The following is a 12,568-nucleotide window of genomic DNA, read 5'->3' on the forward strand; positions in this document are numbered from 1 at the left end:
TCAAAAATACCCATGTCGAGTGATGGAAAATCACTGTCATTTTTAACGAGGCCAATAATTTACGATAGGTACCTACTACCTATAGGTACCTAGTGCGGGGCGAGTATTAATAATTAATTAATTATTATCTCAACCACAATCTAAGTACGTACCTATATTGAAAAAAAAGTACACTCATCAGTTGATCTTAAAGCTCTTCTCAAAGTAGTTAACTGCCTAGAATCCGCACATTTTCAATGGAATAATCATTTTGAACATTACTGTAGGTACCTAGGTATTACCGACATGGGTAATAATTACATAATTAGGTATTATGATGTATTGGAAACTTTGACGTACACCGGAAATTTTCTCCACGTAAACTCATCATTCTTGTGGGAAATAAGTACCTATCTACCTACATGTCTACATAAATCTATAATACGAGAAGTACTTAGCTATAACCATTAAGTATTACGGATGTAGGTATAGATAACATTAATTATTACTCTTATATGGGTTGCTCATTAACCTAATAGCTATACCTACATATTTCATAATCAGAGAAGTTCAGAATATGGCACTTATTTTTCCAGAATATGGCACTAAAAAAATGGTATGGCGCCATGGCAATATGGCATTTGAACTTCCTTGTTCATAATCCACATACCCTCTAGGTACCTACTAGCAAGAGCACGAGCAATTACAGATACCTAATGTGTCTACTGGTCCATTTTATTCGTCCTATAAAAGTATACGTATAGGTACTTACTCTACCTACCCGAATATCTATATCTACTTTTTGAAATTTTAACTAATACTAGGACTAGGTAGTAAGGCAGTCTGGCTGAGGGACTATAACAGTCTGGCTGAGGGACTATAACAGTCTGGCTGAGGTACTATAAACAGAGAGTAGATCAGCGTCTAGCTAGGGAACTATAAACAGGGAGTAGACTAGTCCAAATTTCCTCACGCTATATCAATAGCGTCGCATCCTTGTCACATTTGACAGCTGCGTGCCAAATTTCAAGTCTCTAGCTCTTACCGTTCATGAGATATTTTGTTTACAGACAGACACACGTGACCAATGGCTGAAACTTTGTATTTAGGCTCTAGGGACCTTCAAACGTGTTTTGGCACTAAAAACTGACCATCGAAAATTTGACCCGATTACATTACTTTCCTTCCTATAGGACAAGGAAAGTAAAAAGGTAGGTTTCAAATTTTAATTTAGGATTAGGGAACTAAAAAAGGTGTATTATCACTGCTAACGTGACGTGGTCAAAAACACGTTTATAAAATTGTCTATTTATTTTTTTTTCATGTTACCTATTTAATTAATATTTCGATAAATTTAATATAGAATTAAACATCAATGCAGAGAGTGAAGCCAAAAAAATAATTCTCGTATACCTAAGTAGTTACTTAGTTATAATAATTATCATGTTGAAACTTTTTGTGGTCGTTATTTTATGTAGGTATTATGGTTATGGAATATGGAATGTGTATGGAATGAGCCCGATTTTTTTAATTGATTAGCTGTTTACTATTTTCATTTGTTTTATCTCTGTGATGGATAAGTAAATAAATATAGGAAACTAGCCATGGCCGTTCATGTCACTCATCCATTTAGTGGTCTTGCTCGGCGTAGCTTAACAAAAATGAACCGGAAAATAGCCTATACTGCCTATAGTCTTCACGGGAGTGCAAGCAATAAGTTGACAAAGTTTCATAGCAATCGGATTAGCGGTTTGGCCAGGCATAAAGTTCGAACAAACAAACACAGACACATTCATTTTTATATATTAGATAATAATAGGTAGGTAATAATAAAAGAACATATCCTTATTAGATGTATTTATTAGTATTTTTTAGATCTTGGAGTTAATCCATCTAAAATTTTAAATAAAGAGTTACCTCTGCCTGTGTCCTTTTTTGTAATTCTTGTATTTATTTTGTCATGTTTCCCAAATATTTTCGCAGAAATAAATTATCTTGCTTTCCATCAAAGGTTCAATCCTGAGGTTCTAGATGAACTTTTTGATTGCTCATAAGTCGGATTAAAAGGGAATCGAGCTTAATCCTAGATCGATCTATACCTTAGCTAGGATTGAACTCAATCTCAATCTCGTCAATCCAATTTATTAAGACCCTGCTGCTTTACATACTGGGATATTTTTCATTCAAATATTAAAGAAGGTAATTTCAAGACAGATGGGAGGGGAGAGTTCTCTCCTAAAATACATAGGTATAATAGTTTTTTATGAAACGAGGATTAAAAAAAAACCCCCTAAGTAGGTACTTGGTTAAATAAATACGTCGGGGACTGATGAGCTTTTTTCACAAAAGAAGCTATAACATAAATAAATAATGCACTATCTTCCCAACAGACTGCACAATGCTAGAATAAGCTGGTTACCATGGAAACAGAGCATTGATCTGTTTTAAATGGTGTTGCGTTTGTGGCACATTTTTTCCCTTTTTCATCTCAAACACTAAATAGAGTAACATGGACAGGGATGTGTTTTGGCCTACTTGTTGTTTGAAATTCTTTACGTTCAGTTTTTGCTCCAAATTATGATTTTATTAACGGGCAAAAGTGGAGGTGGAAGTGAAAGTGGAGAAGAAAATGGAGGTGGAGGTGAAAGTGGAGATGAAAGTGGAGGTGGAGGCGAATATGGAGGTTGAGGTGAAAATGGACACGGGGGGGGCGAAAATGGAGGTGGAGGCAAAAGTGAGGGTGGAGGCGAAAGTGGAGGTGGAGGCGGAAATAGGGGTGGAGGCGAAAGTGGAGATGGAGGTGAAGGCAAAATTTAAGGCGGAGATGAAAGTGAAAATGGAGGTGGAGGTGAAAGTGAAAATGGAGGTGGAGGCGAAAGCGGAAGTGGAGGTGAAAGTGGAAATGAAAGTCTCCAATGCATTCTAACGAGTTCACTCAAAGATTCACTCGGTTTTGAGTGCACTCAAAAAATTAACAAAAAGCAGAGGACGAAATTTTGTATGATTCCAAACCTAACCTAACCTAACCCAACCTAACCTAACCCAACCTAACCTAACCTAAGAGAGGTGGACGTGAAAGTAAAGATGGAGGCCGGTTTGTAACTTTTAGAATAGGGTAGATACCTACCTCTGTTATGTATGTACCTCCTTCTATCCCTATAGCCTATAGCCCTATATTATTTTTAAAAATTTCGATTAATATTTTATAACGGGCGCTAGTATGCCAAAGTAAATTGAGAAATTTAATAGGTAGGTACCTGATGGTAAATAACTCGAGAGCTTTTTTTAATAACATGAGAGTGGGTGGAATTTTGAGGAAGGGTGATTGATTTTTCTGAATATTTTTCGGCGTTAACTTCGAACGACTTTTACACACATTCTGCCTTCGTTCTTCGTTGTGACAAAGAATTGCACCCTGGGATTTAAGTACAAAAAAGTAACTGTAGGGTCAGATATCGACCGTACTGTTAAGTTCGATGTTACGTGCTACCTTACGATTAATCGCTGAAACAGTCGAAAATCGTTGCTTTGCAGTCGCGCAATAAGTGGAAAGGAGTATTTTCATTTTCAAGCATGTTCAGATTAATCCTCTCTCCCGTGCAGCAAAATATCTATATTTATAGGGAGAATCAGGGCGAAATGAAACATTTCTTAAAAAATTAAACTAGTCTGCATTGAGCTGATAGAGCGAGCAGAAAAAATACGAGTGTTATTGATTTCTGCTCTGTGCCACTTTACCCCACTCTCCCCTATTGGAGAAACTTGATTTTCATTTCGATATCAACACCCGTATCGATGTTGAGCAGATATCGATAGTTGTATATCGCGCAGCAGAGCAGTGTTTATCGATTAGTCATACTCTTTACTGCCATCTTGGTTTTGAAAGAAAATATTGAAACAAATTCTGTGAGGTAGTAGTGATGGTTGCCTGAACTTTTGAGCTTTTTTATCAAGTGTAAATTTCACTGATGGCGGGTAATCCAGGACTTGAACAGCTTATTCCCATCGTAAATAAACTTCAAGATGCTTTCACACAACTGGGTGTCCCCATGCAGATGGACCTTCCACAAATTGCTGTTGTGGGAGGTCAAAGTGCTGGCAAAAGTTCCGTTTTAGAAAACTTTGTAGGCAGGTAAGTACCGTTTTATCTATGCCCACTAGATGGACAATCATTAAGGTTCTAGGTCAACGGATAGACCACCTTACAACCTCCCTTGGTCCCATCCCACCTACTCAGTACCCCCTTGTTTACATCAAGTTCATGTGAAGGAATATACCCATTTCCTAAACCTAACACCAAAGAGCTCTTGTCACAATTTCACAATATCCTCTAAAATAATTTAAGACCAATGATTTATCTGTCATTATGGTCATATGGGTAACAGAAACCTGTATGATTAACAATAACAGTTTTACAAAATTCTATTGAATCTTGATGAGAAATCAATACTAACTTGGTGTTATCACAGAAACTTTAAACAAAGAGTATTATGCTTCAATAATATGTGCATTAATTACAAAGTTATAAATAAACACATAAGCACTTCAAGTTTTAGGTAGGTATCTTCATTTTGTGCTGAAAATTTGGTTTACATAATTTTATTTTGCAATCAAAGTGTGTTAGGTCATGTACAGTTATTCGTAATTTTGTGTAGAAATTGAATTGATTTGAGGCAGTTTTTCACATTTTTCACTTTCATATGAAAAAAAAAAAAAAGAAAAAAATTAAAGTAGAGTCACACTCTTTGTCTTGATTTTGAGCCACTTTTTGATATTTTTGACTTTTATTTGAAAAAAAGAAAAATTCAAAGTACTTAGAATTGCAAGGTACTTAGAATTGCACTATTTGTCAAGGGACTTTCTGTGTGTAAATACAAACTGCAAGAACTACTTACCTATAATATTGCCAATGGACTGAACACTTGAAGATTTAAAAATCTGATTAGTTTGAAACATTTATAGTAATGCAAGGTTTTTTTGAAGATTTTCTTTTGTATGCTCTTTTTTTTTCTTTATGGGATATTGGCCAGTAGGTTGTAGTGAATTACCTATCATTATGGCTAGTAGTAAGTAGTTGCAAGATTAGGTGTTGTGCTTACTAATTAGCTTGCGTATACAACTCGGTATGTTCATTATTTCACATGGATTACGTTTCTGTTCCTCCCATTATGGTTGGGCACGGTCTTAGGTGTAGTAAACGGTGACTTCAGTTGGAGTAGAAAGGAAACTTTGTCGTGCTAGAAGTCAAATGAAGACTGGTAGAATGCATTTGTCTCATATGTTCCCCCCACCCCCCGAACAATAGAACAGGTGTTCATTGGCAACATACACATGAAGATATTTTAATCTCTTATCATCAACACATGTGCTCAGAAGTACTTATCAACTGACTGATGAAAATCACTACACAGAAGTCCCAAACTATTGGATTTGTTTTTTTGTTTTTTATTATCAATTGCGTTGTTATTATTATACAAAGACGATGACGGATTCCCTATATTATCATTGTTCGTATATTTCGAGACAAAACATGATCTCGTCAATTCTGTCTCTTTTTTTACAAACAGCACTTGTCTTATCTCTCAACATGGGACTGTACAGCTCAAGGTCACTGTTTGCACCCTTTGGTCTAAACCTAGTGATCACTGGCCTACAGACAGTGATTATTATACAAAGACGATGACGGATTCCCTATATTATCATTGTTCGTATATTTCGAGACAAAACATGATCTCCAAACAGCACTTGCCTTATCTCTCAACATGGGACTGTACAGCTCAAGGTCACTGTTTGCACCCTTTGGTCTAAACCTAGTGATCACTGGCCTACAGACAGTGCAATAGTCCTAAACAAAAGTGGATGCGGCACACAAGGGATCAAGAAGAGACCCCCTTAACATAATATACGTAAATAGCATACAGGAGGTTCGGATTACCCGGCGTTTTCGAAGTTTTTCCGGCTCTGTGCTTATACTTACTTACTACCTATATACTCACCTATTTTTACTCACTTACTTACGTGGAGATAGGTCAAATCGATCAATAATAAGCCCTTTTCTCTTTAATAATACTGTGCAAATGTGTAAAAGATGTTAATCATAGGCATTATATGTACATCCTAGGAAACAATCATACATAGCTTACTTCAAACTCACCATGTATGGACAAAGAGATGAATAATAATTCCTTCGGAGATAGGCCAAATCGATCAATAATAAGCCCTTTTCTCTTTAATAATACTGTGCAAATGTGTAAAAGATGTTAATCATGGGCATTATATGTACATCCTAGGAAACAATCATACATAGCTTACTTCAAACTCACCATGTATGGACAAAGAGATGAATAATAATTCCTTTTGTCCAACCATACTGTGCAAATGTGTGATGGATGGTAAAATATTTCATTTCAGTAATCACTATGGATATAGAAATTGTATCATTCATTACTGTAGCTGGTAAATCTATCTATCCAGTCATTTAGTTGAATGGAATATTTTTTCTTGAAGTGTTAACACCCATCTATTGTCATAATTATCACCTCCTAAGAACTGATAAGTAGATGTGAATTTTTAGCTATTAACTAAGTACCCACTGTATTTTTGTCAAAAATACTAGGTACCTACTTACTAGTCTTTTTGGGCATGCTTTGATTTCTTATAAGTATTTTTTCTTTGTTTCTTTCTAGGCAGTTTTGATACCAACTCCCTTCTACCCATCCCCTCCTTTATTGAGCTAAAAACTTTTGGGTTTATCACAGAAATTTATGTTTTTAATACATGCTATTCTAGGCTTCATAGGGATTTCATTGGTAGGTTTTAGTAAGCAGTAGAAAGAAACCCTGTTGTGTTGAAATTCAGAGGTTAGAGTTCACGCATGATTCTTATATGAATCTCATATGTTGGTACGAAATTGATGATCTGCAGGTTCCATTATATGAAAGTAACCAGTAGGCCAACAAAGACAGTGAATAAAAACAAAAAAGTTAATGTGTGTGAGAGAGAGTGAAAAGGAGAATCTGGAAATAACCTTGTCCTCTTTGAGAGGTATCAGTTATTAAATGATAAATTAGTGATTAACCCTTCGTGCCATAAACCTGTCTGTCTATCTTAATGACAATAATGGCACATTTACTATCACACTATTAGCTTAGGAGTGAAAATTAATAGACAGCGAATGACGGACCTTACATACTAGTAGATCGGTCTAGCGCCGCAATAGAAGTCAATTTGGTTCCGAGTGCAGAGTGCATCGGAACCATCAGACGTGTAGGTTTTTAGTGGGTTGTAGCTGGGTAGGTATGGTGCTCTGTTAGGAACACTATTTTCACAGTTACTGAAAGTATCTAATAGAGTGAGCCCAAGCACCAAGATTTTTGTTACGACAATTTCTTTTCACACGTTACGTGCTCAGAAGTGGTCATCCATTGACTATCCTCTCTCGACGTTGCTTACCTTCAGTGATCGAAGAACGTTTGTTGTGTTGTGTTGAGTTGAAAGTTTCCTATATCCTACTGACCGACCAATACAGATTGTTTCCATGCCAAATATAAAGTTTAAATCTCAGTGGCGGAAATGTAGTTGCTAATGACAGAGGCATGAAAGTGATTTGTTAAACTAGGGGGTTCAAGGATTACGAAATATGGATGTTAAACTGATACGGCCTGTATTTGTATAGTTATAGTTACATATGACAGAATACATATTATGCATACAGCGGATAGAGATATGGCATAGTCTGCCTAGATCTGAATACGATGTATTGTACCATAACATGAGTTTGTGTACTTTATCGTGGGGGAAATGGGGATAGAACAAGGGCTTCGGATCCAACTGAAATAATATCAGATTGAGCACAGGCACACACATGGATGAAGGTTGAAAATCTTGTGTATTAATAATGAATTCTTTGCAGCCTGGGGGGACCTTGGGGGAAAAAAAGAAGAAAAAAAAGTCAAAAACTAGGGGGGGGGGGGGTGTTTTTTTTGGAACTGCCTGTCTTAATAATTTTCATTCCCCCAGCTACCCTCTTATTTTCCATGCCTGACACTATAAATATGAACGGATTTTTGCGTATAACAATCGCGATTTCTTCATTTTAAACGAAGGTAACTCATGATAAATATAATCGTGGATGTTGGGTTTTCTGATGTGCGATAAAGTCCAACATCATATTCCTTAGGTTTGTGAAGACACTACAGAATTATTTCCTCGTAGCGTTAGTCATAGCTTGCGTATACAACTCGGTATGTTCATTATTTCACATGGATTACGTTTCTGTTCCTCCCATTATGGTTGGGCACGGTCTTAGGTGTAGTAAACGGTGACTTCAGTTGGAGTAGAAAGGAAACTTTGTCGTGCTAGAAGTCAAATGAAGACTGGTAGAATGCATTTGTCTCATATGTTCCCCCCACCCCCCGAACAATAGAACAGGTGTTCATTGGCAACATACACATGAAGATATTTTAATCTCTTATCATCAACACATGTGCTCAGAAGTACTTATCAACTGACTGATGAAAATCACTACACAGAAGTCCCAAACTATTGGATTTGTTTTTTTGTTTTTTATTATCAATTGCGTTATTATTATACAAAGACGATGACGGATTCCCTATATTATCATTGTTCGTATATTTCGAGACAAAACATGATCTCCAAACAGCACTTGCCTTATCTCTCAACATGGGACTGTACAGCTCAAGGTCACTGTTTGCACCCTTTGGTCTAAACCTAGTGATCACTGGCCTACAGACAGTGCAATAGTCCTAAACAAAAGTGGATGCGGCACACAAGGGATCAAGAAGAGACCCCCTTAACATAATATACGTAAATAGCATACAGGAGGTTCGGATTACCCGGCGTTTTCGAAGTTTTTCCGGCTCTGTGCTTATACTTACTTACTACCTATATACTCACCTATTTTTACTCACTTACTTACGCTCACCTATTTTTTTTGTTTTCAGGGATTTCCTCCCTCGTGGGTCTGGAATCGTCACCCGACGACCTCTTGTCTTGCAGCTCATCAATTCCATGACAGGTACGTGGAAAATTCCCCAATAGACTAGAGTGGGAGGTAATCATTAGGCGAGATCAATGTCTTGGGTATTTTGCAGCACATAACTCTTTAGACCTGTATACAAAAAAAAAGCACTGACTGCCAAGTCAGACGGAAATAAATTTTGGCCAATCTGATGCTTAGAATTGATGCTTCAGTGCAATACTCTGTGATCAATTTCTCAAATGCAAGCGAGGATAAAGCTCAATCTCCCGGATAAATGGAAAACTGAGTCGATCTCTTATGACAAAGGTTGGAGCCACCCTCCATCTCGTTTCTACGAATCCATCTCAGACTTAGATCAAAGGACAAGACTCGTAAAGACTATCCTAGGGAGTGAAAACTCAATCTGTGTTTGAATACCTACCTAGTCTGATACGAAATCCAGAGAACGTGGGATTTCCTCGAATAGAACAGACCGTGTTTATGTACTTGTAATTTACTCTAATGGAATGTTAATACTTCGTACATGTGGAAGAATTGCAACGTATATTGTCTATGTTGAAATAAGGCCCCAAACTGTAATTACTATTATGCAGATTGAAAAAAAAGAGGAAAAAACAAACATGAGAATGTCTTTGTTGCTAGTTCGGGTCTCTCTTGTCTTAAAAAACGCCCCCTCTGTCTCTCATTATGTCGGGACGAACTGTAATAATACCCATGTATGTTAACATAGTAATGTAACAATATGTATTAACATAGTAATGTAACAATATATTATGTTAACAAAGTAATATAACAATTGGAACATAATATAGTAATCCGGTAATCCCCATGTATTGGTGGACCGGGAGTCTCCCGAAGAAAAGGATCTCTATGGGATCCCTGAAGGACTCAGGGGGCGATTGATTTGGGTTATGCGCCGGTAAACCAGTATTTGTTGAAAAAGTAATGTTACGATTGTCCTTTGGTAGTGGTTGCTCTTTCTGAGAGTTACTTTCGCGGAACTTCATGTTTTTTATCCGAAATGTCTCGTTTTCAAGTGAGATATCTACTCATGACCTGCCTCGGTAATGTAGTGGTCCAAACGCTCGCCTGGTTAACAGGCGTGGGTTCAATCCCAACTTTGCCTGGTAAACAGAAGGACGTGGGTTAATTTGTTTGCGAATTTCACCACCTTCATAGAATAGAATATACCCTGCTCATACTGCTTACTAATACAACTAATCAACTCTTTTTCTAATGACTTTTCCATCACAGAATATTTTCAATTAAACTTTCCAATTGATCTCTATCCTGCAGCGTTTGATATAATTTCCAAGTCTAGGTTCTATTAAACAGTTATAAATTTTATGTTGGAGACAGTCCAAATTTACATTCTGGCAAACAGATTGAACCTGAGTCTTACATTTAACAAAAGGTTGCTTTTACAGCCTCCATAGGGTCTATACCTAGTAGTGGAGTAGAATGGAATAGAATATACCTTGTTTGTCCTACCAGAATGAGACTGAAAAGTCCCTTTATTGTTTTACTCAACCAGAGATTTTTTTTTTGTAGAATTTCAATCAGCTCCTCAATTGTCTTCATGGGGCTGAGTCCGCTGAGTGCACCCTGAAATAGCCAACAGCACATATCTTTGTGGTCACCCTTTCCCTCACATGGTCACCCTTTCAGATGACAACCCAACGCAACACATTTTTTGTTTCCAAATCAAGCATGGTCACATTTTTATAGTGACATAGGTACATAAATATTAACATATTAGGTGTTTGAAATACATACAATGAAATACTTAAAGTAACCCCATCCCTGGTGAATTAATCATGGGCATGATACATCCTAGGAATCAATCATACATAGCTGACTCAAAAACTCAAAACCCAATATGTATGGAGATAGGTGCTCATACTGCCGAAATGAGACTGAAAAGTCCCTTTACTCCTGCAGTCTAAACAAGGTCTTATGTATTTGGTGCAGAATTTATATATGTATTTTGCTTTTTTTTTCCAGAATATGCTGAGTTCTTACATTGTAAGGGCAAAAAGTTTGTCGATTTCGACGAAGTGCGTCGGGAAATTGAAGCCGAAACAGATCGCATCACGGGCTCTAACAAGGGAATATCCAATGTTCCTATTAATCTACGGGTATATTCTCCTAATGGTAAGTTGTTCTTGTTAGTTAGCCAATCACTGGTTAAGATTTTACAGCTCAAATTTGTTTTTTTTCTGTCCAAAGATTTCAAATGGAAACTAGTAGGTATTGGAATCAAATTGGGGAATGTAGTTGGGAAAGTTATACGTTGTATAAAATTTCTTACATGTTTGATTAGTTTGACCACGTAAGAAGTGAACAGATGCCCGGGAGATCTTGGAAAATAAATTGCTACCCCTACGACGAGGGTACATTGGTGTCGTCAATCGTAGTCAGAAAGATATTGAGGGAAGGAAAGATATCAAAGCCGCTCTTGCTGCTGAACGAAAATTCTTCTTAGGGTGAGTTGATTGTTTAGGGGTGCAATAGTCCTACATACTGGACTCCGCAAACAGGAATTTCGTCAGAAATGACCCCCATTTCAATGTAATGTAATGTAAGTTGAACTTGAGGTAAGAATGAATGATTGTCAGGAATTTTCCCAACAAATTCTGTGCGAGTATGTTTTCGAGTTGTAGTTGAGAAGTGACAAAGAGAAGTAACTCAGTCTCACTTATTTCAATGTAATGTAATGTAAGTTGAACTTGAGGTAAGAATGAATGTTTGTCAGGAATTTTCCCAACAAATTCTGTGCGAGTATGTTTTCGAGTTGTAGTTGAGAAGTGACAAAGAGAAGTAACTCAGTCTCACTTAGGGTGTGTAACTCGGTCTCACTAATTGCTAGAAAAACTGTTCGGCTCTCAATGTTCTCCGCTGACAGTCTAATGTCCCTCGTTATAATATAAGGCGTTTCTTCTATAGGTACCAATAAACAAAGTTCATGGGGTTCACTGGATTGAAGCGATTACTAGTCTTCTGACTAAATCTATTAGGGTACCCGAATACCCGATACCAACTCTCCTCTTTATGTGCAGTTTAGAAATAGCAATCAACGATTCGACTTTTATATTATACATTTATGTTCATTTAGATTCTCTGTCACAGCCAATTCATTTGGGACAAGAACAATCTTCCAGTGTGGTTATTCTATCGTATATCATATCAGAAGAAAGGATTAGAGTAGGATACAGTTTTTAATAATACATATAGGTACATAATCCATGAAGATGGGGGGGAAATCTGGTACCAGGTGTAATGAATGACACAATAGAGAACGTATTAAATGAGATGATGATGGATCGACCTAAATAGAAAGATTCAGATATCAAACTAAATTTAACACCCGGTTTTAGAGTGTAGCTTCATGTTGTTCTTAACTATTTCTTCTCCTTGGTTCATATTTTGCTTACACAATTTTCTACTGTAAACTTCCCTAGTGTTGAACATTACCCTCATCGATTTACCTGGATTAACCAAAGTCCCGGTTGGGGATCAGCCGATTGATATTGAACAGCAAATCAAAGACATGCTTTTCCAATTCATCACGAAAGAGACTTGTCTCAT

At 36.9% G+C, this 12,568-nt stretch overlaps 1 protein-coding gene across 1 annotated transcript in view; it reads left to right on the forward strand.

Moving 5' to 3' along the window:
• The first annotated feature begins 3,809 nt into the window (after positions 1–3,809).
• LOC103506794 (dynamin) overlaps positions 3,810–12,568 on the forward strand; it is a 49,538-nt gene continuing 40,779 nt past the window's right edge. The window contains exons 1-3 of the mRNA XM_026821767.1: positions 3,810–4,111; positions 8,943–9,016; positions 10,985–11,134. Coding sequence (XP_026677568.1) covers positions 3,948–4,111; positions 8,943–9,016; positions 10,985–11,134 — 388 coding nt within the window. The 5' untranslated portion in view covers positions 3,810–3,947. The remainder of the gene's footprint in view (positions 4,112–8,942; positions 9,017–10,984; positions 11,135–12,568) is intronic.

The sequence above is a fragment of the Diaphorina citri genome, unplaced genomic scaffold (genome assembly GCF_000475195.1).
Source record: "Diaphorina citri unplaced genomic scaffold, Diaci psyllid genome assembly version 1.1 scaffold263, whole genome shotgun sequence".
In the NCBI taxonomy this organism is placed as follows: Eukaryota; Metazoa; Arthropoda; class Insecta; order Hemiptera; family Psyllidae; genus Diaphorina; species Diaphorina citri.